This window comes from Hyperoodon ampullatus, assembly GCF_949752795.1.
Source record: "Hyperoodon ampullatus genome assembly, chromosome: 17".
Lineage (NCBI taxonomy): Eukaryota > Metazoa > Chordata > Mammalia > Artiodactyla > Ziphiidae > Hyperoodon > Hyperoodon ampullatus.
In genome coordinates this window covers 3,746,458-3,773,948 of record NC_136930.1, presented here as the reverse complement: position 1 = coordinate 3,773,948, position 27,491 = coordinate 3,746,458, and the positions used below count along the sequence as shown (strand labels likewise).

General features: G+C 42.6%; 1 protein-coding gene across 1 annotated transcript in view; it reads right to left on the bottom strand.

Annotated features, from left to right (window-relative positions):
• The window catches only part of XKR4 (XK related 4), a gene marked incomplete at both ends in the record, with an annotated part of 321,432 nt that extends 294,784 nt beyond the window's left edge, over positions 1 to 26,648 (bottom strand). Inside the window, 2 exons of the mRNA XM_079722464.1 lie at positions 25,433 to 26,258; positions 26,561 to 26,648. Coding sequence (XP_079578590.1) covers positions 25,433 to 26,258; positions 26,561 to 26,648 — 914 coding nt within the window. The remainder of the gene's footprint in view (positions 1 to 25,432; positions 26,259 to 26,560) is intronic.
• Positions 26,649 to 27,491: the final 843 nt, after the last annotated feature.

The window sequence follows — 27,491 nt, the reverse complement described above, 5'->3', positions numbered from 1 at the left end:
AGTTAAGAACCACATAGTCGAGGCCAGACTGTTGTAGTCAGTGAAGAGACCAGTTTGTAAACTGACATTTTCCTTTAACTCCACCTCACTTCAAGCGGAGGTGCAACCCTAGCACATGCTGTTATGCCTCCTGGCACCAGACTTGCCAGAGGGTTTGAGAGAATTCTTGCAGAGGAATTTGCCCACAGGGGAGAAGTCCCTTGAGGCTATCACTCCTTTATCCTGGAAAATTATTTTCTTGACTCAGAATATAGGCTCTCAGAATATAACATGGGTAACCAACCTTGTACCTAGAAAGACAAATATATATTTTTTCCCTTAAAACTGAGGTCTTTGGGTTATCTCTCCATTTTCAAAACTTAACAGATATTCATCCTTTCTCAGGATTTTGCTGAAAAAGATTTTTTCTGTATTATTGTTTCTGTACAATATTTTATTGTAAATAAAACAGTATTTCCCTATTTTGATTCAAAAATCTTCTGAGTTCAGCTGGAATGTAAGGATGTCTGTAGAAGCTTCCAGTTTGCCTGGCATTCGTTGATGAAGGGTTCCGTGCCTATCACCACAGGTGAGATGATCCTATAAACAGAAGTTTGGACTGCATTTCCCCAAAATCCCATTTCTTAATCCACCCTCATGGCCAAGCGTCTGTGTTTCAACATCCTGAATAACGGTGCTGCTGCATGAAAAACGCGTGGGGCTATTTGCACTCTGATCCACTGTGCCATTCCTTTTTTGGAGAGATGTTTTTTCCCATAAAACTTCTCCCCAAAGAGAAATCGGGAATCTATTTGTTGCACAGGTCAAACATAAAGAGCTGAAATATCAGGGATTGTTGTAGGTTCGGTGTGATTTTGTCGGAAGAGAAAACCTCCTAAAGTCCACATTACGAGCTTTCTTCTTTTCTTTCCACTCTGATAAGTTTTAACTGAGCTGCAAGTATATACAGTCATCCAGGACAGACTCATTCACTGTTGCTCTGACTTCCTTACAATGAGCAAGATGCCTTCTTAAAATGAAGCCAGTTAATCTCATCTGCTAAGGCTTGCCTCAAAGACAGACTTGACTAGATCTTTATCCAAAGAAGTGGGAATGAATGTTCTTGGCTGAAGCAAAGTCAAGGCTGACTCCGCTGCCTCTGTTTTCGGGTACCACTCACAGAGGATGCTCACGCTTCCCCACGTAGAACAGTAAGGAGGGACGTTCCATGGAAACACCGACTCTGCTTTAGGTTTTTTTTTCTTTTCTTTCTTTCTTTTTTTTTTTTTTTGCGGTACACGGGCTTCTCACTGTTGTGGCCTCTCCCGTTGTGGAGCACAGGCTCCGGACGCGCAGGCTCAGCGGCCATGGCTCACGGGCCCAGCCGCTCCACGGCATGTGGGATCTTCCCGGACCGGGGCACGAACCCGTATCCCCTGCATCGGCAGGCGCACTCTCAACCACTGCGCCACCAGGGAAGCCCTAGCTTTAGGTTTTAACACTTCTTTTCAGGGTATGCTTGCGGCCTCATCACAGAATGGTTTCAAAGTGGAGAAATCCTCAGTCTGTCAACCAGTTTTTCCTGTTTCTCCATGTTCCCATCACACTCCATGCAACCTACCAATGGAGAATTTATACTGCATGGTTACCACCGGTTTTCTAACCTGTTTATCCAACTGGATCAAATTTCCTTGAGGCTGAGAAGCTATTGGGTTGGCCAGAAAGTTCATTCTGGTTTCTCCATAACATCTTACGGAAAAACCCGAGTGAACATTCTGGCTAACCCAATAAGTCCTGTTCATCTTTGAATCCTCTTTATATTTTTTAAAGGATTCCTGTTAAGATTTTTTGAAAATAACAAGTTGTTACTTGGGTTTATACGTTTTAAGGAAAAGGCATATCATCTAAATCAAAGTATGCCTGAATTCTGTAATTGTGGTTAATCTGATGAAGCACTTGATTGATATATTTGACTAAATGAAAGAGTAAATGTCTAGAAAATAACATTTTATGAGATTTCAATGGGGAGACCCAAAAGCAAATTTAGCTTTAATTTACAGTATTTTTCAGCAGTGAAATAGCTAGAACTGAAAATCTCATGGAACCTTTATATGGAACTCCTCTTGGCTTTGATTGGTTTATTTATTTATTATGTCTCTGTTCTCTGCTCCATCCTCCACCTCTACCCTCTGGTTCCCGAAACACAATTATACTTTTGAAATGTATCTGTCGACTCCACTCCAGCCGGTTTAAGAAGAGAAAGATTTATTACAAGGTATTAGATGACTTGAAGAATTTCTGGGGTCATCAAGGAAATGCTGGGATGTCCCGTGGCCAGAAGCAATGCAGCTGGAAGCTGACTGTCCACATCTGAGACCTCACTTCTGGCATCTCTGTGTTGCCACCACCTGCTGTTCAGCACTTAGGACCACAGGATCCAGGCGCCACTGTCTCTATCACCGTTTCCCAGAAAAACAAAACAGTTCCCGGCACACAGCCATCACCTTCACTTGCTCGTGTCATCATTCCAAGTTATCACAAATGCAGCTTGTTGCCAGCACCAGGTTCTCCAGATGCGTGAAAGGATTGAAAACTTCCCCTTCCTTGCTCCTTCCCCATCCCCCCACTTCTTTTAAGCTTTCCAGTTTCATCACATAAGATTCACTAGAAGGGAGCCAGCGTGGGTATTCGGTGAGCCAATCTTAAATATCTGCCATATACACAAAGGGATAAAAAAATCTCAGCTTTCCAGGTGAAGACAGCAGACGGGGCCTGCTTCACACATGTACAACCTGGGCCGTATATAAGGCCCCGCACTTGCTTTCAAGAGGCCCAAGCAAATCCTCTATGTTAGGCAGGTGTAAACAGCTTGAAAAGAGGAAGTGAATTTCTTCCTTTGGAAGTAAAATTGTTCATCTTTTGCGTGCTAAAAACATTCTTTTTCTATAAACTGTCTACAAACGTTTTTGTCCATTTTTAAAGCAGTTACTGGCCATTTTTTTTTGTTATCGATGGATGAGAATTTTTATGTTAGGAGAAAGAGCCCTTGTCTGTAATATGTAATTTGTGTTGCAAAGATACTTATCCAGTTTCTCATGTGCCTTTCAACATTTTGGGGCAGGTGTGTGTAGGTGTGTAAAAGGATTTTACCGTATTAATGGGCAAACCAACTTACCTGTACAGAGCGAAAACCAGCAAGTTCATGTTGGTAGACAAATACTGTTTCTCACAGCTCTGACACACAACCTGGAGCCACCTGAGGAACGCCTGTTAAAGGATTTCCTTCTAGGATGACATCACATGTCCTTATTTCTCCTATCGACACCATTTTCCAGAAAAATGGCTTCATGTTAAAACCAATAATTTATAAGTGGAAAATATCTCCAGAGGCTAGCAGAGGCTAGGTGGTGCTGTGAATAGTCCCAGCATGTGGTAGGACCTTATTAAATACTTCTCATGAATTACTGAGTCTGATATTTCAAATATGGAGAGATTAATTATTACTGAAGAAAATGACGGTGATCTTGTATTATACTTGGAAACCTTGATCTGGCTTTCCAGTTAAAAATAAGGACATTTAAAATGGTTTGGATGGTGTCTATGAATCAGAGGAGAAAACAATAAAACGGCAGTCAAATTTCCATGTTATCCAGATGCTGAAAACTCTTCTGAATCTCAGCACTTACTCTGATGCTATGGAAGAAATCATAATAAAAATACAACTAGCTTTAAAAGCTTGTGAAAATGCTGTGTGAAAGATGAAAGTTAAACCACACTAATACAAGATATCGTATCACTACCACCTTTACTACTATTCTTGTTAACAGTCATGGGCATCAAATCTTAGAGCAGCCCTGCTGTTCACAAACAAACTGAAAGCAACTCCGGAATATGGACCAATCAAAGCACTTTGTGCCCTGCCTTTGGAAGGAATACAGTGAGCTCTGTAGGACCAAGAGGCTGGGGAGGAGGAACGCAGATGCAGATTCTGTTCACTTCCCAGGAAGAGAGGAGGAGAGGGTACAGTGATGGGACAGGCAGTGACAGCAAGCAGATGAGTGACTGACGAGCACAGGAAAAGGGACCCATTTAGAGAGAGGATAGTGACCAGGATGGGAAAGGTGGACCCTGCTTTTCAAGGCAGGCAGGGCTAAGTCAGTGGAAGCATTCGTGAACCAGATGCAAGTTAAGATTATAGTAGCGCTCGGGAGAGGGAGTGGGGAGGACGACGGGGCACAATTAAAACATGAGACTTCATCTGGTTTTACAAATGGTGGCAAAGTCAAAAAAGCAGACTTGGAGGGACTGCTGTGAATGGACTTTATGGTGACACACAAGCAGGTACAAACGATGGGACGCTGTGATTACTGTTGCCATGTGCTTTTGTCCAGTCAGAACGGTTAAGTGTAAGATGTAGGATTGGGTATAAGAATATGGTGCAAATTGTATGTCTTGCTCACTCTCAGCCCACAAGACAAAATAAGAACGGGACCACCTGAAGCAATAAATCATGGCTGTCACTAGGAAACCCCGGGGGACCTTCCCTGCGGGACACACACTGCAGGAGAGTATTATGCAAAGACAGGCTTCTGAGGCTGCTTCTAGGGAGGGGCAGCATAAGCAGCAGGACCAAAGCTTCTACTTGTGAAAATCCAGGCTCATCTTGGGTCCAGGAGGGAAGGCACACAGTTATCTCGGTGCGTAGCTTCTCCTGGGATGTTCTCTAAGGGAACTGACAGCACACTTAGATTATGCAGTGTCTTTTCAGGCTGGGGGCTCTAAAGACCTGGTTCCAATGCTCTGGGGTCTAAGTTCTGCAGAAGTCTAGCCCTTCCATCCACTCGCCTGATGCCAACAACAAAACTCAACAGGGAGGTCGTCAGGCACGCGACGAGGGGATGTCCTGCGCATCATATGCCTCTTAAATCCATGGATTAAATTCACAAGTAAAATAGAACATATAGAAATTAGAAATGCACCCAAGTATTTTATTGGAATGATGACTTGCTAATTTGTGTTTCATTCATTTAATCAACAAGTACGTATTAAATGACAGCAACATGCCAGACACCATACTAGATGCTGGGGACACTGCTGTGAACAAATAAAAATGTCTGCTCTCATGAAGCACACATTCCAGAAAGGGACAGAATTTACAAACGAAACTAACCAGTGTGAGGCTGATAAAATCAAGTGTCAATCTCATCCAAAACCTATATTCCAAAGTAAGCAAGATACATTATTGAAGAAGTGCAAGCCAGCAACATGAATGCCACGTCCAAGTGAGTTCATGAAGGTGTTTTTACACACGCCTGACCCACAGCCTGCCTTTCCTCTCCTCTCCCATCCTCCCACCCCGTTCATCTTCCTCTCCAGTCCTAGGAGACCCACCAGGTAACACAGCAAAAGCCCCAGGTGACTGTGGGTTTAATTAGTTATTTCTTAAAGAGAAGAAAAGAAAGACAGCACTTTGCTGCAGGTCACAGCATGTAGATCAGAGCGCATGTGAACTGTGTTTCTCCTTCTTTGGTACTGCATCTCTTACTTATTCCTAATTCGGTAGATTTCAGAACTTTCATGTCTCTACCAGATAAAGCTTTGTTCTTTCTTTCAAGCACCTGAAAAAGTGATTCTTTAGCATTTCTTTGCTAATCCCCCCCCCAAATCAAGTGCCCACAGACTGGCCATTCAAGCACTGTCCCATTACAATCAACAGGCGCACGTTGATCCTCATGACAGCGAAGCAAACACCTCAATCCGTTTCAAAGCTGAGGCCTCAACCAAATGGAATGACTGGTTCTGTTTAATGAAACTGGTAAAGTTTTACTGGCCTTCTCGGCCAGATAGCTTTCCTAGAACTGTCATTTCACACCATGTCAAATTTTCAGTTTCACAAATATTTGTGTGAAATTTTAAAACCAAAAAAGTTGGAAATATGGAGACAAACGCGGGAACTTGGATTGAAATGAATACTTATGCAGAAAGCAAAGACATTTGACACTGATACTCAAATTGTTTCTATATAGAACAAAGGAAACAGGAAAATTATCTGATTATATGATTTAGGCTAAAAAGGATTAACATGTTCATGTTCTTTATTGCTTTTTAGTCCAACAGACGAGAAGAAAATTTTTAATTCATTGTCTGTTTTTAAGAATTACAAAAATAATTCAGTTCAATCTTAGCTAATACTATAACAATTCAAATAAAGATTCTGATGAGGCCTTTTAAAAGGTAGAGAAACCAATTTTCTGCCATTCATCTGTGTATTGATTTCCATTCAACTCCATTGGAGGCAAAGCCCAAGCTGAGCTGGCATGAGTGGATCAGGCTGTCGCTACCCAGGGCAACTATTCAAGTCTCTGGCAGAACTCCAGAGTATTTTTAAAGGTGTGTGTGTGTGTGTGTGTGTGTGTGTGTGTGCGTGCGCTGTGATTTTTTTTCACTGAAAATTATTTACCCCATGGTTACATTTTTAAAGGAACAATTACCAAGCAGTTTTATAAACCCATGAATATAACTAATCTCAAAGGTACATTTTAAAAAAGGCTGATTTTGTTCCAATAATTTTTCTTACACCCATGTGAAACCACAGTTGGTACCACAACTCAATGTCTAGATGTCCAGCAAAATAACTTCATAAAGCTACTCAAATGCATCACTGGAACAACTAATATTTCACTGTAATTTAAATTTTTATTATTTTACCCATTTCTCATTTAAGAATAACTATGTGATTTATACTATAAAGTATAGATCCTATTCAGTAAATCCTTCCAAAATATTAAATTTAGAGCTAGTAACTTGAACAAGTTCATGGTATCTTAACTCTTTCTAGAATAACATCTAGTGCCCTGGTTCACTAATTTCGTACCCTCAAACAAGGAGTATCTGGCACATGGTAGATACTCAAAAGTTGTTAAGTGTGGGGATATAAAATGGTACAGCTACTTTAGAAGGCAGTTTGTTAGCTTCTTATAAAACTAAACCTATTCTTCCCATAAGACAAAGCAATCGTGCTTCTTGGTATTTACCCAAATGAGTTGAAAACTTACATGTACACAAAACTGGAATACAAATTTTTACAGCAGCTTCATTCATAATTGTCAAAACTTGGAAGCAACCAAGGTGTCCTGCAGTAGGTGAATGGATGAATAAACTGTGGTGTGTCCAGACAATGGAATATTATTCAGCAGTAAGAAGAATGAGCTGTCAAGCCACAAAATCCTGTGGAGAAACTCTAAATGCATATTGCTAAGTGAAAGAAGCCAATCTGAAGAGGCTACACACCATATGATTCCAACTGTATGACATTTTGGGAAAGGTAAAACTATGCAGAGAGTAAAACGATCAGTGGCTGCCAGGGGAAGCGGGGGCAGGGATGAATAGGTAGAACGCAGAGGATTTTTAGGGCAGTGAACTGTTCTGTGCTATACTACAATGGTGGACACAAGTCACTACGGTATACATTTGTCACAGCTCATAGAATTTACAACACAATAAGTGAATTCTAAACTGTGGAGGTGGACACAAGTCACTACTGTATACATTTGTCACAGCTCATAGAATTTACAACACAATAAGTGAATTCTAAACTGTGGAGGTGGACACAAGTCACTACTGTATACATTTGTCACAGCTCATAGAATTTACAACACAATAAGTGAATTCTAAGCTGTGGAGGTGGACACAAGTCACTACTGTATACATTTGTCACAGCTCATAGAATTTACAACACAAAAAGTGACTTCTAAACTGTGGAGGTGGACAGAAGTCACTACTGTATACATTTGTCACAGCTCATAGAATTTACAACACAAAAAGTGAATTCTAAACTGTGGAGGTGGACACAAGTCACTACTGTATATATTTGTCACAGCTCATAGAATTTACCACACAATAAGTGAATTCTAAACTGTGGAGGTGGACACAAGTCACTACTGTATACATTTGTCACAGCTCATAGAATTTACAACACAATAAGTGAATTCTAAACTGTGGAGGTGGACACAAGTCACTACTGTATACATTTGTCACAGCTCATAGAATTTACAACCCAAAAAGTGAATTCTAAACTGTGGAGTTTAGTTAATAGTAATGAGAAATGTAATGTTGCCTGCTGTATCCACAAACAAAGGATATCACAGTCATCAGCCATTATGGTCAGCTGGTGAGCCCTGAGGAAACTCCAGAAGGAAAGAATACCTGCCATCTAGCAGCCATCAGACTGCAGCCACTCCCTAGGTGAGCCCTGCGGAAACTCAGGATGAGAAAACACAGGATACTGGCCCCAGAGAGCTGAGGTGCATGTCAAAGGAATGATTTCAGTAAGCCGGGACGCTTGCATCTTCCCATACAGAGAAAAGTGCTAAATTTCTTAACTTGAGATATCTGGTTTTCTTTTATTAACAATACTTTTCTGACGTTCAGACTACCTGCCCTTTGTTGCAAAACTCCTATATAACCTGGCTCTCCCCTCACCTCCTCGGAGCAGTTCTCTCAGGGTTACTTGAGATGCTACCTCCCAGGTTGGAAGTCCTAAAAATTCCCGCGGAATGCAACAAAACTCTCAACTTTCAGGTTGCAAGTTTTCTTTTTTTCAGTCGACATAATGTATCAGTTTTGGTCCATCAATTGTATAAATGTACCACACTAACAGAAGATGCTGGTCATAGAGGAACCTGGAGGTGGACGGAGAGTATATGGAAACTCTGTATTTTCAATTCCATCTTTTCCATAAACCTAAAACTGCTTGGGGAAAAGTTTATTAATTAAAAACTAAAAATTAAGAAAATTTTAAAGGTTGTTAAATGAGGATTCATTGAAATAAAAGAGGTCAGTTGGGGCTCAAAGGTACCTTCCTCTGTGGAGTCTTCACTGAGCTAAGTATCCCAGGTGGACCATCCTCCACGTCCTAATGGCTTGAATGGCCCGGTCCATTCAGGGAATTTTCCCTCACCCACAAAGTTCTGTTCCAGGTGGAGTGCACCTACCCACAAGGAGAACAAAGTTCATTTCCTAAAGTAAGAAAGGGAAATCCCACTGAAATCTAAAATAGCACCTAGAGCCCAGGGAATGGAGGACAAGAACTGAATTTACAACTAAACTCCTTTAAGGCTCAACCAGTAACCCATGAGAAAGGAGCAGCTACTCACAGCTGGTCAGAGGTGAGTCAGCAGGCTCCATCACCGGGAATCCCTAATTAACTTCTGTGAGGAAATCTCCCAGCTAACTGGGGTTGACTGTAAAAGCAAACCCTCCTTCTGACACGCACATATGTTAATGCACTATTGTAAAAGTTCAGGGTAGTTATTACTGAGTTGTCACGGGCCCATTAATTATTCACGACACTGTATTTAGCTTTACTCTGGTAAATCTTTTTTAATTGCCCAGCCTACATTACAGAGCATCTTTATTTAACTCTGTTTATGTTTATGCCTTTTCCAATAGCTCATTAAGGACTGTCAGAATCTTTAGTGAGACTCACCAAGCTCTTCTGGGCTTTCATTTCACTCACTCATTCCACTGCATCTTAAAGTTCCAGATATTTTTCAAGTCCACCCCTCACTCACATTTTCTTTTCCCTGCCTCTGAAGAATGCCGGAGACTTCCTTCTCCAATATTTCCAGACTGCGATTCAATCTTTCCCACTGCTAAAAGGTAGCTGTTTGAAAATATGTATCTATACGTGTCCCCGGAGCCTCCATTTGCCAACAGTATCAAGTCCTGATGCCTTAGGAAAGCACCCAACGCCCTGGCTAGTTTGGCCCCAAACTCACAACTCATCTGCTAACATTCTTTCCTTCTCACTTTCTGCTTCAGCTCTTTACAAACAGGGCATGAGATGTCTTTGTCCCTTCTTTGCTTTCTGCTTGGAACTCTCTTGGGTCCCACTCAAATGTTACCCCTTCTTCCAGACAGAGGTTCCCCATCCCTCTGCTATTCTCCCAACAACACTACTCCCCCGCCACTGCTGAGGCTGCATGACCCTCTGAGGTGTGAACGGTTATAAATGAGACAGTCTCTTGCCAGACGGAGAACTCCTTTAAGTCAGGGAGTGCATCCCATTCATCTTGCTGTGCCCAGAGCCTGCCCACAGTGAATGTGTGAGAAATACTTATTGAATGAATGAATGAAGGCATTTTTACTCCAGACTATCTGAGTTTAATTAAATCATGTCTGTTCTTTCCAGCATATCCGAACCTACATAACTGCATGATCAGGTGTATACATGGAAGAAAATCATGGGAGAAATAACTATAGTATAGATATGCATGTTTCTTAGAACATATCACTTGGGATTAAAAAAAAAAACAGTAAGTCCGAACACATTTAATGTCATGAACATTAAAAACATACTTGGAAATCAGTCCCTCTGGAAAAACTATACTTTCCAAGGATGCCATTGAACTAAAAAGAAAAATGATTCTATATATTTTTCATGGAATGCCACCAAGTAATAATAATAATGAGGAGATTGCAGTTGCCAAGCCTTTTCAAAGCAAGTCATATCTATGTTGGAGGGCATCTTTTGGGAGGAATTATTTGATTTTTAGAAATGAATATTTGGAATTGCTTTTTCAAAGACTAGCTGTGTCTGATTCTGAAAATTTTGAATTGTGTGCATTTGAGAACGAATTTTCTAGTACTTGCATATGCTGGACTATATAGAGTTGGTCCTTTGAGATAGGTCTTAGGAGTTGAATTTGAAGTTATGTCAGTCACATAGATGTAAATCCTGCTGGTCTCAGAGAGAGAGATGTGACTGACAGCGGGGCTTGCCTTGAATAGTTGTAGCTGAAGTCATAATTTATGAACATAATGTGGGGTAGAACGCTGGCATATGCAAAGCATGACTGCATGCAAAATGAGGATAAAAATACAGGTTAACTACATAGTATTCACATGGGACTGGAGCCTACTTACTATTCTTTAGTGTCATGCATTTCCCAATGGAAACAACATGTATTTTACCAGTAGGCATCAAGTGAAAGTGACACATTGTGGATAAAATGGATCCATAGTCTCTGTGTTTGAAGTTTGGTGTGAAATACCAATTCCAGGAGTAGTTTATCAGAAAACTAGCCCAGGTTAATAAAACATGCATATTGTTTCCCAAGTGGATATTTAATAAGGTGCATGAAAAGAGTTGATATGCTCCTTTTAGATACCAGGTTTCACAGGATTATAAAGCTGGAAGGGACTTTAGAAATGATCTGATGTAACTCCCACCCACTGTTTTGTAGTTGAGGAGCTTCCAGCAAAGTCAGGACTCAAATCTGACCTCCTGTCCTCAGGTGGGTCTCTCCCTTTCCCGGTAGTCAGGGGAAAATCCTATAAATTGGTATTAAATAATTCCCACTGATGTCACAGTACAATTGAACTCACTGCAGTTTTTAGCACAGCTGCCAGCCGGAAAGTTCAGGAAATGCTTCTCCAAGTGATTCTCTTGGATTGAATTTGTAAGATACAGTGGGAAAAGCATGAGATTCAGAAGCTGAAGTCGAGAATGTGAGCGCAGGCACTTGCTATTGAGGAGCTGTGTGCCCTTGAGCCAATCTTCTACCTTCTCTGAACCTTAGTGGGTTCATCTTCACATGGGAATGATAAAAATTCCTGCCTTGAGAGGCTGGTGAGAGGACTGGATGGTTTAATAGGAGTGAATGTGCTTGGCAAGCTACAATGGCACTTACAAAGATTTAGTTCTTACTGTCATCATTAAGAATTATTTATTAAACCACCAAAGAAGCACAGCGGGTGTCTGGGCCTTAAGCAAGGCAGGAAGCAGGGAAGACCATGGGCCGCACCCACAGTAGGGGTTTTATCTCCTAAAGACCCAGTTTTTACCAGCAGGTAACCTTATTTGCAAAACCCATTAAGTCAACCTGCCTCAGCAGTGAAACAACTCAGTGTTCTTTCCTTGGTAACTTCTAGCAAATTCTTAATATTCTGAAACACTTCACTTTGGATTTATCCTCTTCTCACTCCTCAAGAACTGAGCTCTCACATCATCTAGAGCATCTCTGTCCAATAGAAATACAATGCAAGCCACGTCTGTAATTTTAATTTTCTTGTAGTCACATTTAAAAAGAAAAAAAAAGCAACAGGTGAAATTAATTTTAACAGTATATTTTATTTAACCCAATATATCCAAAATGTTATCAGTTCAAGTTATTAATGAGATAGTTACCATCCCCTTTTTTTTCACACTAAGTCCTCAAAATCCCCTGGGTGTTTGACACTGACAGCACACCTCAGTCAAGAATAACTACATTTCAATGGAAATAGCTACCATATTGGAAAGACATGTAGGTCTAGAGCCTGGCAGGGTGACCACACCTACTGATAAAGCAGACTGAGAAAATTTAACTTAGGAACTCTCCATGGAAACACTTAAGAACACTGAATGAAACAATCATGTCCTAGCACGTAGATGGGGGAGGGAACCCTAGTAACAGAAATGACAGCCTAGCAACACTAGATGTTGTACGAAAGGGAAATTAGAAAACTATTACTTTGAAAAGAAGCATTTCTGGGAAGGCCATCTTTTTCTATTTTGTTTAATGTGAAATAAGGAAACTGATCTCACATCTACCCAAATATACATCTTATAAGGCGCCACCCTCATTATCTCTTTATCTCTTTATCCCACAACCCAGACACTGACATATTTTGTCATGTTGTTGATGCTATGGTTCTCACTTAGGAAGACAAACAGTAAAGCATGACATGGGGCTGAGTTGTCATATTTCTTCCCATGGCATAGCCTGCCTTGTGAGCCTCATGGGTCACCATAAAGAGCTGAATTGCACACAGCAGGTTGGTCATCAGAAGTCTTCCCACGTCATTTTATAAAAATACCCTGCCAACTCCTGGACAGGCCCTGGTCTTACAGGCCTGGGTTCCTAGTTCGTTTCTATTTCTCCTCTCTTGGTTCCTCTTTCCCATGAAGATGCAGAAGCTCCTTGGTCCAGCAGACTAAAAGCTAAGGATGAGGGATGCCCAGAACCTGACCTCCCGCTCCACTGTCCCCGACACCCAGTGATGGGACATCTTTGCTCACCCTCAAGGCTGCTCCTTTTCCAGAAAAGTAAGAACAAGGATGCCACAACCAGCCTAGCTCCGCCTCCCTGATCAAAGAGGACAATCATTATGTCTTTCTTGGCAAGAGCTGCCATGCCTCTCTTTTCATTCTCTAACCTCACGGTCTGGTTACTCTGAACCCAATGCTTCCCTAGTGTCCACCTCCGTTGAGAAGGTATGGTCCCTTTCTCACCACCCCTTGTCCCCTCCATCCCAAGTGACCAGATGGCATAAGGTCTGAGCAGAATATAAAACTGTGAGCAGAGGGCAGTCAACAGTTGTGAACAATAAAACCACAAAACAATGGAGTTTGAATAAAGATTTTACTAAAATCCTTCACTTTGTTTGTCATACTTTTGCTTACAATGCTGTCTATGAGGAGGCCCCTGGGTGTGTACGTGCGTGCCTATCACTGGCACGGTTTGCAAGCTATCGTACTGGGTGTGATACCTAGTGAGAAAGCCAGTTACGGTGTCTGGATCAAGTATATTTTCCATGAATGTCCAGCTCAGATGAGCCTTCCCTGACCATTTCAGCTGAAAGGGGTCCTCCCTCCTCTGTAGCAGAATGGATGCTATTCTGCTTCTCAAACTTAAAAATGCCTACGAATCCCCTGGTGATTTTGTTCAAATGCAAGTTGTGATTTAGTAGATCAGGGGTGAGCCTGAAATTCTGCATTTCTGAGATGCTTCCAAGAGATGCTAAGGCTGCTGGTTGCTGACCCTACCTTGAGTAAGGCAACAGCTCACCCAGTGCCTCATCACAGATTCCAGGGGTATGAAAGCGACTTGCCTCCTTTCCTAGATGGTAAACCTTTTTTTTTTCTTTTGCCATTTATTTTTTATTGAAGTACAGTTGATGTGCAACGTTGTGTTAGTTTCAGGTTTAGAGCACAGAAATTCAGTTATACATACATGTATATCTATTTTTTTCAGATTCTCTTCCCTTATAGGTTATCACAGAATATTGAGTAGAGTTCCTAATGCTATACAGTAGGTCCTTGTTGGTTATCTATTTTATATATAGTGACGTGTATATGTTAATCCCTAACTCCTAATTTATCCCTCCCCCTTCCCCCTCTGGTAACTATAAGTTTGTTTTCTTTGTCTGCAGGTCTATTTCTGTTTCACATATAAATTCATTTGTAACATTTTTTTTTAGATTCCACATAAACTTTTTGAGAGCATATTCTTTTTAACATGTTTTCCTTACTATGATTTTAAGCAGATGTTTGTAGAAAACATGACGAAAAGGTTATCACTGGTCACTTATTTCTGTCATTTTATCCTCAGCAACCGATTACAGTGACCACAGAGTGATTCGGCCAATGGGCTGCTGATGAATCTGCAGGTGTCAACAGGGGATGAGTGAGAACCTGCCTTCAATCCCAGCTCTCTGCCCTCCCCTCAGTGGGATTAGAACTCAACCTCCAGTTTTAGGCCCTACTCTTGATACCTGACCAGACAGAAGTTATATAACGAGAACATAAATGAAACAAATCTCCCTTTGGTTTTACACTTTGAAGTCCGGGTGTCATGGTTTGCCTGCATGATGACCTTGATCTCAGATTCTACCCTCCCTTTACTATTATCAAGTTTGTTTCTGGTCCCTGCTTAGATTCCTGGGTTCTTAATATGTTCCCCTTTGTTATGATGTGCCCTGACCTTGACCCTCTGCCAGCTGACTTGCCCTCTTCTGACCTGTGTGATAATCCAGGACTCAGGTCAAAGTCCCTCAGACTGCAGACCCCACTGGTGCCCTCAGTCTCAACTTGATCCCATAAACAGGACCATCATCACAGCTGGAGCTGCCAGAACAAACTCATCTAATGGAAACTTAGCCTGGCTGGTGAAGCCTTGCTTTAAACTTTGCTGTGATGACTTATAGAATGAGGATCAGTACAATTTTCCCACTCCTACAACAAAGGATTAAAAATTCATCCTCTGAGTATGGAATAAAATTCTCCATCTTCATTCATTTCTCTCATGGCTATATTTTTTCTTCCTCCAACTAATCAATTCATGCTCGATCCATAATACCCACCTCTTCTACTAGCAGATCAGAGAATGGGATGAAATGATAGTTTACAGGGTATTTGGACATAGTTCCTTGATCAGAACTTCAGGTTTCCTCTCCCTTACTCATTTGATTCCAATCTTAATTAATTAATTAATTAATTAATTAATTTATTGACATATAGTTGATTTACAATGTTGTGTTAGTTTCTGCTGGACAGCAAAGTGATTCAGTTCTACATATAAATATAGACATATATTTTTCATATTCTTTTCTATTATGGCTTATTACAGGATATTGAATAAAGCTCCCTGTGCTACACAGTAGGACTTTGTTGTTTATCTACTTTATATACAATAATTTGTATCTGCTAATCCCAAACTCCTAATTTATCCCTCCCCAATCTTTCCCCTCAGGTAACCATAAGTTTGTTTTCTATGTCTGTGAGTCGAATCTGTTTCTGTTTTGTAAATAAATTCATTTGTATCATATTTTAGATTCTACATATGATATAGATAGATATTAGTATATCTTTAAGTAATTGTAATGATTGTTTACTTTTCAGAAGCAGGAACACAACTAATATTTATGCTTTCATTGGGACTGTGTTATATTACCTGTTCCCATCTAGAACGCAGTTTTTCAAACCCGACCATCACCAACCGATTCAGGAAAAATCCCATAGGATATCTGTGGCTGCCACTCTTAATAGTGGTACACCCCCTAGAGATATGAAACCCTATGGGACATCCTTCCTAATTTATAACAACAGACCCAAGTACTAAAAATCACTTTGGAGAGTTTTCTAGAATTGACCTACATTTTAAAAAATGATTGTTATTAATTTTACTTCGGTAAAACAGCAAATTAATTAATCAGGTGAAAACTCTATCAAGACAAAAGAAGGCTTTACAAATCCTTTCTTCTCTTTCCTGAAGGATCATTTCTTCATTGTTACTGTCACACTGATGCAGTGATTACGCCATGAACTAATGAAGGAAGTGATGGGGGACTGTTCTGTAACTGTTACTGCTACAATGGCTAATTTTGTGTTGAGTATTGACTCTCTGCTACTGAGAAAAGACCTGGAAAGTAGAGAATTGAGCCCAAAACTATCTTTATTCATAATTGTTATCTAGGCTGAAGAAAGAGGAATCAGACTGCTATTTACATGGATGAAATGTCCTAGGCTGGGGGCTCAGAAAGGTGACTCTTTCCTTCTTAAATAATGTACTTCTTTGTTGTACAGTAGAAACTAGCACAGCGTTGTGGAGCAACTATACTCTAATAAAAATTAATTAAAATTTTTTTTAATTAAGAGGGTAGGTCTCATGTTAAGTGTTATTACCATAACAAAATTTTTTTAAAGAGTGAATTAAAAAAACCATATTATACACTTTAAAAAAATGTACTTGATGGGAAGTCAAATCAAAGTCAGCTCAAGTCTTTTTAGACTCATATTCACTGTAGATCCTCCTTTTTTCTATATATGCCTGATTTTGACTGACTAATCCTCACCCACCCCACACACTGCCCACTGCTCTGTTTGTGTAGAAGGATTCCCCTGACAGGAAAACACTGCAAGTACATAAAGTAAGCAAAAGAAGTAGAACTGATTCAGACAGCCTACTTATGAATCATAAAAGGGGGAAAACAGTTTGACATACTTCAGAGAATTTTTAAATAAATGTTTAAAAAAATTTTTTTAATGTAAAAAACTGAAATGTTGTCGTGAGGTTGAAAACTGTGCAGTGTCACAACAGATCTCTAACATCCTAAAGATCCAGGCAATCCCCAACTGGGAAAGGTTAAGGGGTTGATCTCTTCTTCGGGCAGAATGTAACACAGCCCTGTTCCTCAACAAGTGCAGGCCTGGATACAGTATCTTTGTATAGTGTTTAATTCAATTTCCAGCATATTAAATCAGTGACAGTGTAACCCAGGACAAGCTTTTAATTTAAAAGCAAATCTAGCTCTGACAACAGCCTTCTCCTTGACCTAATGGATAGTTCTTTTTAAGCCTGTGAAGCATTGTTCCTATTTGTTAATCCTAGCACTCCAGCTGTGCATACCACCCCCCATGAAATGCAGAAGACAATTCTGGCTTCCCAAGTCTATATGGTACATCTCTTAAAATTAGTGATATGGGACACTTTGAACATCAGCTTCAAATACTCAGATATGGGTTTTAATGAAAATGGTTTAATTTGATTATAACTAAAATTTGGAATGATACAAAATAAGTTGTATTATACAAATAAGCTTAAGATTCTCTCTCCACATATAATACCGATTCCTGGGTTTCAGACAGTAATACTGTCAACTCTGGAAACCCCCTGTAGATCCCCTTTGACTGACTTACACAATGCTGTAGTCATGGCCTTAGAAGAACAGACTTTCTGGTGCATATACTCTGGGGACTGGACAAGCAAAAAAGAATTCATAATAAGAGCAGGATCAGAATTTTAAGCCTGGAAAGAACCTTGGACACTATTTTTGACTAATCACATCATACAGGTAGAAAACTAAGACCCAGAAGGAGGAAGCCAAAAGAAGACCTAAACTTGGGGGGCCATTGGCAGATGCTGTCACATGTAAACCCAGGACAGTAGGTGACTGCCGGGGATCCGAGCCCCCAAGTGGCCAAATCATCTGATCCCCTTTTAGTCCAGTTCCCCAAAAGGCAGCTGCCCCTCTAAATAAGATCCATTGCTGATATACTAACTGTGACCCTCTGCCTTCATCTCAGGGTTAGAAAAGATCTACCATTGTCCTTCAGGCCACCTCTTGCCTCTAGAGGATTTCTGGACTGATCCATTTCCATTTTAACCCATCTTTATTATCCCTCACCATCAGTAATTGTATGAGTTCTGTACGTACACTAGACATGGAAGTAATGTTCTATGGTGACAACAATTATGGTGATGATGGCCGTGGTCATCATAATAGCAGAAGCTACAGCTTTTCTTTGAATAGACAAGTAGGAGCACCAAAAATCCCCCAAATCATTCTGTATACAGGTGTATTCTCAGAAGGTCAAGAGTACGTAAGAATTAAGTGAAAAATATCTATCCCAAAGCTTCCCCAGTCTGACTTTTCTATCAGCAAGAACAGGTAAGTGAAGGTGAGCGTCTAGCTGCATCTTCCTCAAAGGATAACTAGTATTTTGTGAAATTCAGCCCCACTTTCCTAGCACTAGTAACCTACAAAAGAGCTGCGTGATTTGTTGTATCCTTTCTAGATAACATGGCACCTTTTCTGATTCACTATACCATTAGCAACTCAAGAAGCAACCAGGCAGCAAGTGCAGCTACACTCATGCAAAGAAGAAATAATAACCCCTGGGCTTCATTCACAGATCAGCAAATATTCGCTGAATATGTATGCCTACACACGTAAGATCCACAACTACTAGAGTAACCTCCTGAGGATTTGCCCATGGTCCTTCTTCCCGACCAGCCATGCCGACAGTTCCCAAGGACACCATCATACAGCTGGAAGGAAGTCACATGGTGTGGTAGTCAGAATTACGCATGCCATTCAAGAGAATACTTCCTGTTGAGAATTACTGAATGTTTTTCCCATGAAATCCATCAACATATTCCAACTATTTTCCAAGATCATACCTGAGAAGCATGACTAGCACCAGACTGCACCTTCTATTTGATAATACGTCAGAGTAATAAATCTGATTCTAATACCTAGTCTTGCTTCCATAAGCTTAGAGTGTGTGCTATTCAAATTCTAAAACAAGTCAGGGAAATGTGCTAATCAGATTGGCCCGGGATTCCATGTAAGGAGAATCATTCTAGTATTTATCTGTTACTCAGTGACTGGTGCTATTTAAATTCATTGGTAGACTATTCCGTTCAAACTGTAAAAATATAGAACATATTTAACAGAAGTCATGTACTTGGATATTCAAACAATAAGGACCTTTTTTGTAAGTGACTGAGCAGACCTTCACAGTTACTGACCCAAGGATTGTGGACGCTATTCAAAAATGATAGCATCCATTTGCATAGATAGTACTTCCAATTGCTCTGAGAGTAGCCTGCAATTTCATGGGGTATAATAAGTATAACATTTTTTTTTACCCTTGTAAGTGTATAGTTCAAGTGAATGGAAAAATTACAGCTTTTGCATTTATTACAAGGATACTGAAATAGTTATATTTACCACACAGATTTATGCATAAATTATTCCAGCTCATACAGAAACCCAAGTAAATGGACAGAGGACTGTCTGATTGTGTGTGGATTTATATCTGTGAGCTAACTCAGAGATTTAAATACCAAGCTCAGCACTGAAGGCTGTGGTGTGGATTTGTGATGCTCCAGGGAAGATACTGGGTCCATAACCAATGAATAGATTTCAAAGTGACACAGCTGCAGTAATTCAAGCAAACTCCTACTTCTTTTATGCAAAAAAAGCAAAGGTTAGTTCATTATGTTTGGAGCAGCATGTAATGATAGAAATTGTCATAAAATTTCAGAGCTGGAAGATGATCTAGTCCAACCCTCTGTATAATAAAGTATCTTTTACCATAGTTCTGCTTACAGTTTTCCAAACTATGCTTAGACACTCCAATGATGAGGAACTCATTACTTCTAAGGAATCTTAGCTGAACTACTTGTGACTACTTAAAAATGTTTTCCTTACATTAATTCAAAATCTCTTCTTGTAGATCCTATCCATTTTGTCCCAGAGGGCTGATGCAAAAGTTTCTTCCACATTAGAATCCTTCAGTACCAGAGAGCTCTCAAGTTTTCAGGTTTCTCTTCTACCAAATCATCCTCAGTTACATCAACAATTTCCCATGTTCCCTTTTCTCCCTCCCACCTCAGTACTGAAGTCTAGCCTAGAATCTGCGCAGAACCACGTGACCTAAAGAGAAAAACATTTAAAATTCTGTCTCAATTTCCACATAGGCAAAATGTGTCACCTCAAAGATGAGTCTGAGGGTCACATAAGAAAGAAAACTTGGAAACCCTCTGTAAATAGAAGTGTTACACAAATACAAGGAACAATTTTCTAAGGATTTCAATAAGATGAAGCCCACCATATCCTAAGGAAAATCTCTTCAAAAAGTAACGCAAAATAAACTTGCGCCAATAATTTACTTTGGTATAAATACAGTGAATTTCAACCAATCTGTTTACAACTCTCCCACGATGTTGGGCCTATTTATATGCTCCAATTACATCCACACTCAATGAGTTTAAAATCAATGGACTTTTATGAATGAAAGGGACATGATCGAGTTAGAGAGGGATTGATGACATTTCCTCTGAATCTTTCAACGTTTTGCCACTCCTTTGAATAAAACAAGATTTTCACACTTTTGTCAACAATCCTCACCCTTATAATCCTTCAGTGGTTTCTCAATGCCTCCAGAATAAAATCTAAATTCCTTTCATTGTCCAGCCCAACTAATTCTCCATCTTCACCTCTAGCTACTGTCTCTCAATCGCTCTCTCTGTTCGAAGGGCACGTTTAACCTGCCTTATTCTTTCTTGCCTCTCTGCCCTTTTGCACAGTCATATCCAAGCCCTCACTGCCAACCTCCACTTTATTGCAGTAGCAGACCTGCCCACCATCACAACCTCTGCTCAAACATCTTCTACTCCAGAGTCTTACCTGAACCACGAAGGTGGCTTGAGTTTCCTGTTTCTATCAGAGTGCTTATTTCCCAGTACTGAAATTGTGTGTTTACTGTTCCATCTTCCTCATCAGACAGTAGATTCCTTGAAAGACGATGTGTACTTTATTCATCTTGGGGCGATTAGTAACTAGCATAGCCTTGCATAGAGCAGGTACTCAATACAGATGAATAGACGAATTAATAAGCAGTAGAGGGAACACAGATATATGGGAAATGACCATTCAATAAACTCAGGAAAGGGCACCAATCTTGCTTGACCTATATCAGAATTCAGAACTAACTCAGAATCAATAAGGTACTTTTTCAACACTCGCAGCTGTACCCAGTATGTTATTTTCCTACCCATTCCTTATCTCTAGAATTTTTTATCATTTGCAAAGCACTTTCTGCTTATTCACATACATTATGCCATTTAGTCATTAATGCCACTACAACAACCTCAGCGTGTCCAAGTGGTGTAGGAAGAAGAACACTGGTCAGATGATCTGAGCTCCAGCCTCCGTTCTGCCATTGGACCACTGGTGTGTATTAGAGAAACATCCTAACTTGTCTAAACTCAGCTGTCTCTCGAACTTTGCCAACCTTAGTGAAGGTAAGTTGTCATTTTTATACATTGTTGTCCTTATTATCCAAATTGGCATTTGGAGGTAGCTAATTGAACCAGAAAAATACTTTAGGGTAAGACAGGCCTGGTTTTGACTCTGAGCTACATCACATAATAGTTGGGTAATCTTGTGCCAGTTACTTAATCTCTCTGAGTTTAAGCAATCTTGAGTAATCTTTGAGTAATCTCTCCGCCAGCTTTCTCATAGACAGAGGTACTAATGCTTAGACGAGAGAGAAGTATAAAAATATTTGTAGATGTTTAAAGTGCCACATAAAATTCTTGTTATTATAATTCTTGTTTGGGCAGGTTGAAGAATGGCATAGAACAATGTTTCTCAAAGTGTTTTGTGTGACACACGATTACAAGAGAATTGAATAGCTGTGCCTTTAAAAACTTACTGACAACTGCACAACAGCTTAGTAAGTAAAGGCTCTGAGAAGTCCTGCTGTGGAGAGATCTGCTTAATTCTGCTTAACCCGTCATTTTCCCAAGTACCTGAACATGGGACACATGTTAATACCTCGTGAGGGATCAAGCATGAGAAACAAAAGAAAGCTGTTCTTCCATCAGGTGACTCTCACAATAAGATATTCAGAAACAAAACCAAAAATGGTAAAAATACTCCCCATTCTACCATCCACGGAGTTATCATTTACCATGTGCCTATTTGCTAGAAAACAACTAAATATGTACGTACCTACACATGTACATGTGTAGGAGAAATTCAGGTCAAACTTGAAGAGTAAGTCATAAACTCTGAAGGAAGAAGACATCCAGATATAATCGATGGTGGGTATTATGAAGACTATAAGCTGTTCTGATTGTGCGTTTCTGATTCCCACTGGCTGAACTGCACCCTTAGTAACTTCTGGAATCATATGATGTGACAAGAAAAAAAAAGTACTTCCTCATTCACTCACACAGTTCCTTTAAAGTCACAATTGCTCTTTTCACATGGTAGCAAAAATTCACTTCAGTATTTCTAACGGCTCTTTCCCAGTATCAACTCCTGCGACTTTAAAAGCTGCCATTAATTTTTCCATTAGTAAACGTTAATTAAAATGAATATGTACCATTGCTTTCAGCAGTTGCATTTGTAATAAATGTATGAATACATGCAAATCTTGTCCAAAATGTTTCAAACAGCTATTTCTGAGCAAGCAAACACTTTGATGGTATTTCAAAGGATTTTATCTACAGAGAGCTTTTAGAATCTGACCCTTACCTAAAATAACTTGAATTCCATGGAAATACAATGAACAGTTACCAACCTAGCTAAAATCTATTCTATTGATCTTAGAAAGTAGCATGTTAAAACATGAGTAATGAACTCTGAGCTTTGAACCACTGATACCTTGGTCTTTCTGCAACATTTGTGTACAATGCATTGAAAAGAAAAGCTTGAAAAAGCAGAGGGATGCTCCTAATTAAGGAATCACAGTGGTCAAAGATAATGGTCTAATACAATAATCTGAGATGAACTGCATTTCACCAGTTTATTATCAAAGATGCAGCCATCCCCCCAAGTTCCATTCAAATCTTCTACACTCAGAGAAACTGAAACAATTCAGAATGCATCTGAGCTTTAAATTCCAAGAACTCTCTGACCCCATTTCAATTTCCTATATTAGGCTAAAGTTTTTTTTTTTTTTTGCTTTGTTTTTAACATTATAAGGAGAAAATAAATGAGGCTGAGTCTTAGATCATGCTTCCACCAGGTTACCCCACCATCCTCCAAATATCTTAGCCAGAATCCAAGAACAGTAAGATTAGATAATTCAGATATACATTATTAAATACATTATTCTGAATATGTAAACAAATATAAAAAAACATATGTGTATATATATCTAAAGAAATACTATCTCCTCCCAAATGACCATTTGTTAGCAGAATAAACTTTGAAGCCTTTAAGGAAAATATTGTAGAAATACTTGACAAAAAGGAGCCATGTGTGACCATAGTTTCTCCAAGGGTTGGGCTGGTGAATGCATTTGTCTGACAGCCTGCGGTTTTCCTTCTGCACTGAACCTTACCCATCCCTGCCCCCCACCCCTCCATAGCTTTGCTGTGTGGCCAAATGACCCAGTGGCTATAGTCTCGCTGAGATGTATTGAGGCCCTTTTCTTTTCCTAATTATTTCTCACTTTCCATATTTTATGTCCTGAGATATTAAACATCATTTCTCAAATGGGAAAATGTTTGGTCTAGAAGGTCTAGTAAACACAACTAGAATTTGATATTCAATTTTTCATAAAGTATAAATCGGTAAGAAACATAGATAGTTCTTCAGTTAATAGAACTGAGAAGTGTTTGCATTATTTACATAAATCTAGACATTTTAAAGGTAAAAGTGAGTGATTTCCAAATCCTGCATGAAGTCTGCAGAAGTTAAGAAATGGAATGTTAAGCTTCATTTACCACATTATCAGATTAAAACTGCTAATCATACGAATCTCAACCCGTAAATAATTCCAGTAATTAAATCAAGCCTTTGAGTTCTTCATCACACTCGAAAAGCACCAAGCTGCAAGCCTTTGCAATAGTCAACCATGGGAAATATAGCTATCACATTTAACTGACGTCTCAAAAAGTCCTTTAAGTCCAAAGCATGGAAGTTTCCAACATCAGTGTGTCTGACTGCATATCATATAGCACTTTACCAGAAAGTATCTGCTTGGAAAAAAAGTTTCTCAGTTTGAAAAGTCACTGTCTGTGGCAATGCTTACCCTGCTTTACAAATCAATGGTCCCGGAAAAGACTGAAAAATAATCACACTTGCTCTTCTCAATGAAAACACTACACTTCACCGTAAAGAAAAGGATGATTTTAGTTCCATTCCACAAATTCTCTGAGTTGTAGCAGAGTTAATGACTCATAATCGTTTTGTTTTTTTAATCACAAAAATAACTACAAATAAAATTGAAAAGGACACTGGCATAGCAGAGTGTAGTCCCATATCAGTGCACTTGTGAGGAAGTTTTCTCATTTTACTTTTACTTACTAAGTTATTTTAAACCCCCCCCCCAAAAAAAAGAAAAACCCAAAAAGCAAAACTCTGGGATGTTAGCATTTAAATGCTTCAACACAAAGAATTCTTGTAGCTGTAAAATATCACTTCAAAAAGCTATCAAAAACATATAAAACCTGGAGAAATGCATTCCTGAGCATGCCACTTCATTATATTCCTAAATCCAGGCTGTGATGGTTCCAGAGATGATTCCCTCTGCCCAAAGGAACCATATTCCAGTTTGTACTCCAGTTTGTAAGTGGAAGTGATATCTGTGTAAAGACTTGGTAGATCAGGTAACAAGCAGCAAAGCAAGTCAATGAAGATGCCAAGTGTGGTCAAAGTTTACAAGATGCACCACCCTTTTCCAAGGGTTCTTAGTTATCCCAGAAATCAGCTGAGGCGACACTGCAGGATAATCAGAAAGGGCACCACTCGAGTAAGTCTGGGTCCCATAAAGTGTACTTACTGGTATTTGGAGATGGATATAAAAATAGATATAGATATACACAGTCCCCCCCCAAAACAAGTGTGTCCCTTACTAAGCTCTTTACTTGAAGCACAGTACTTCTCTAGCGGTGAGAATTAAAATGTGGGTACTTTTGAACAGCAATAGCTCCATCTAACTAGAATTAGCAATTTTTCTCAGGGAACAAAAGAAGCCATCCAAACTGCAACACACACCTCAAATTCAACATAATTAAAAAGGATTTTTTAGAAGATGTGATAGGAATCCTCTCCTACTCACAGAAACAGAATCACTAAAAATGGGGGGGGGGGAGCGGGAAGGGGGGTGTAGCACATAGAGAAGCTGGTCGAACGGAGTGGGAAGACGAGGGCTGAGCGCTCAAAGCCACTTTGCTGCCTTTCCCTTGCCCCTCACTTCTCTCCCACCCTAGGTTGTGATCACAAATTTAAAACCAAACCAAAGCAAAACAAAACAAAACCCGGAAGGAGTGTGACTAGGGTTACTACCACGGCACCCCTCAACGATTTTCTTGTGCAAAAGCAAAGCAGTGGGGATGCAGGAGCGGCAGCAAATCTCCCTCTTCCCCCACCCCCGATACGGTACCTCCAGATCTGCCCGAGCTGCAAGACGTGGATGAGCGACTGCAGGAGCCAGAGGCAGAAGGAGCAGGACGCAGACCTGCGCTGGCCGCTGGCCCGCGTGGCCCCAATGCTGTTGCCGCCGCTGTTGGTGGCGGCGATGCTGCTCTTGCTGGCGTTGGACGCTTGCCTCTGCGGCGTGGAAGGGCGAGCCTCGCCTTCCGCGGCTGCAGAGCCGCTGCCGGCCGCCGTCTTACAGTCGGCACCGGGCTGCGGGCAGCTGGCGGCGGCGGCGGCGGCGGCGGCGGCGCTGTCCTCGGTGCTGAAATCGTGCGCAAACCAGCGGAAGCTGAACACTTGCACCGAGAGCGAGCCGAGCACCACGAAGAAGAGCGTGAGCCCGAACCACCAGCGCTGGCCGCGCAAGTAGTAGTCCACGGCGAGCCAGATGTCCGTGCCCACGTCCGCGAAGTACACGGCCACGGCGACCAGGATCCAGAGGCAGTCCCACAGCGAGTAGCGCCTCTGCTCCGTGCCCAGGCGCAGGCACAGCGCCGCCGAGCCCGCCCCGCCGCCGCCGCCCGGGCCGCTCGAGCCCCCGGAGCCGCCGCTCCCGGAGCAGCAGCAGTAGCAGCGGCAGCAGCAGCGGCAGCGCGAGCAGCCGCCGCCGCCGCCGTCCGGGCAGCAGCCGCCGCCCGCCGCCTCCTCGTCCTCGGCTCCCGACCCCGACGGCAAGCCCGGAGCCAGTCCCTGCACCGAGCCCGAGTGGTCCGAGTTCTGCAGCGGGGTGAACGCCACGTCGCTGCTCTTCTTCATTTTCAGCCTCCCGTCTGACTTAGCGGCCATGATGCCTCCCAAGCGGAGCAGAGCCCTCCTTTATGTGGCACCTTTCCCCGCTGCGTCCTCCTCCCGCCGCCGCCTCGCCTCGCCCCGGCTTCCCTCCCTGGCGGCGCGGCTCCCCTGCCGCTGCCCCTGCGCCCGCTCCTGCGCCGGCTCGCCCGCCGCCCGCCGCCCGCCGGGCTGGGCGCTGGGCCGGGCTAGCGGCGCGCCCGGAGCCGGCAGGAGCGCCGCCTGGCTGCCTGCGCGGAGCCAAGCTGCTCGCGGCGCCCGGCGCGCGCCCCTGCCCGCCGCCCGCGCTCCTCGCCGTCCCGGCCCCGCGGCTGCCGCCCGAGCCGCCGCCGCCGCCAGCAGCAGCAGCAGGAGCAGCAGCGGCCGCCGCGGCGCCCCTCGGACCTGCACATCCCTCTCCTCCCCGCGCGCGCGCTCCCTCCTCCCGCTGCCGCTCCTCCACCAGCTGACTCCGAGGGAGAGGATGACCTCATCGCTTCCCTTCCAGCTGCCGCCGCTCCCACCCCGGCTCGGGAGGGGCGAGGGAGGCGGAGGGCCCCGGAGGAGGGGCCGGGGCCGGGACGCGCGGCCGAGGACTCGGGGAGACGGCCCAGGGCCCGGCCCACGGGGGTTCGGGGACCGCTGGGTGGACGTGACCGGCCCTGGGGGAGGGGCGCGAGGGCGCAGAGGGGAGGGGGCCCCGCGTCCAGCCAGCGCGGAGATCGAAGGAGGCTGGGGGCCGGCGGGTGTGGCAGCGGCGAGGGCTGGGGAGGCGCAGGGCTCTTTGTGCTCGTTCCGAGCAGCGGGGACCGGGAGGAGGGCTGGGTGTGCAGCTGCGGCCGGCGAGGGTCGGGAGGCTGGGTTTAACTCGGACGCCGGGGCCCCGAAGGCCGGCAGCGGCAGTGGGTGTGTCTGGCCTGGGAGAGCTGGGGACGGAGAGGGCGGCGAGACGCGCGAGGGCGCGGAGCGCGCAGCCGGGCGGCGGAGGACGGGCGGGCCCGCAGGGAGCCCCGAGCCCGCGCCCTCGGGGGAGGAAGCGCGCGGCCCGAAGGCTCCGGCTTCTCGCGTAGGCCGGGCGCCCGGGCTCGGGGAGGTGAGGAGGCGGCTCGGCCGCTCTCCGCTGCCGCGGGGCCGGTCCCCCGACGCGCTCTCCGCGGCCGGGAACCGGCCAAGACCGGAGGAGCGGCGGCGGTGCGGGCCGCGTCCTCCCGCAGGTGGAAAGCGCAGCACCCCGGGCGGCGGCTCTGGGCGCCGAG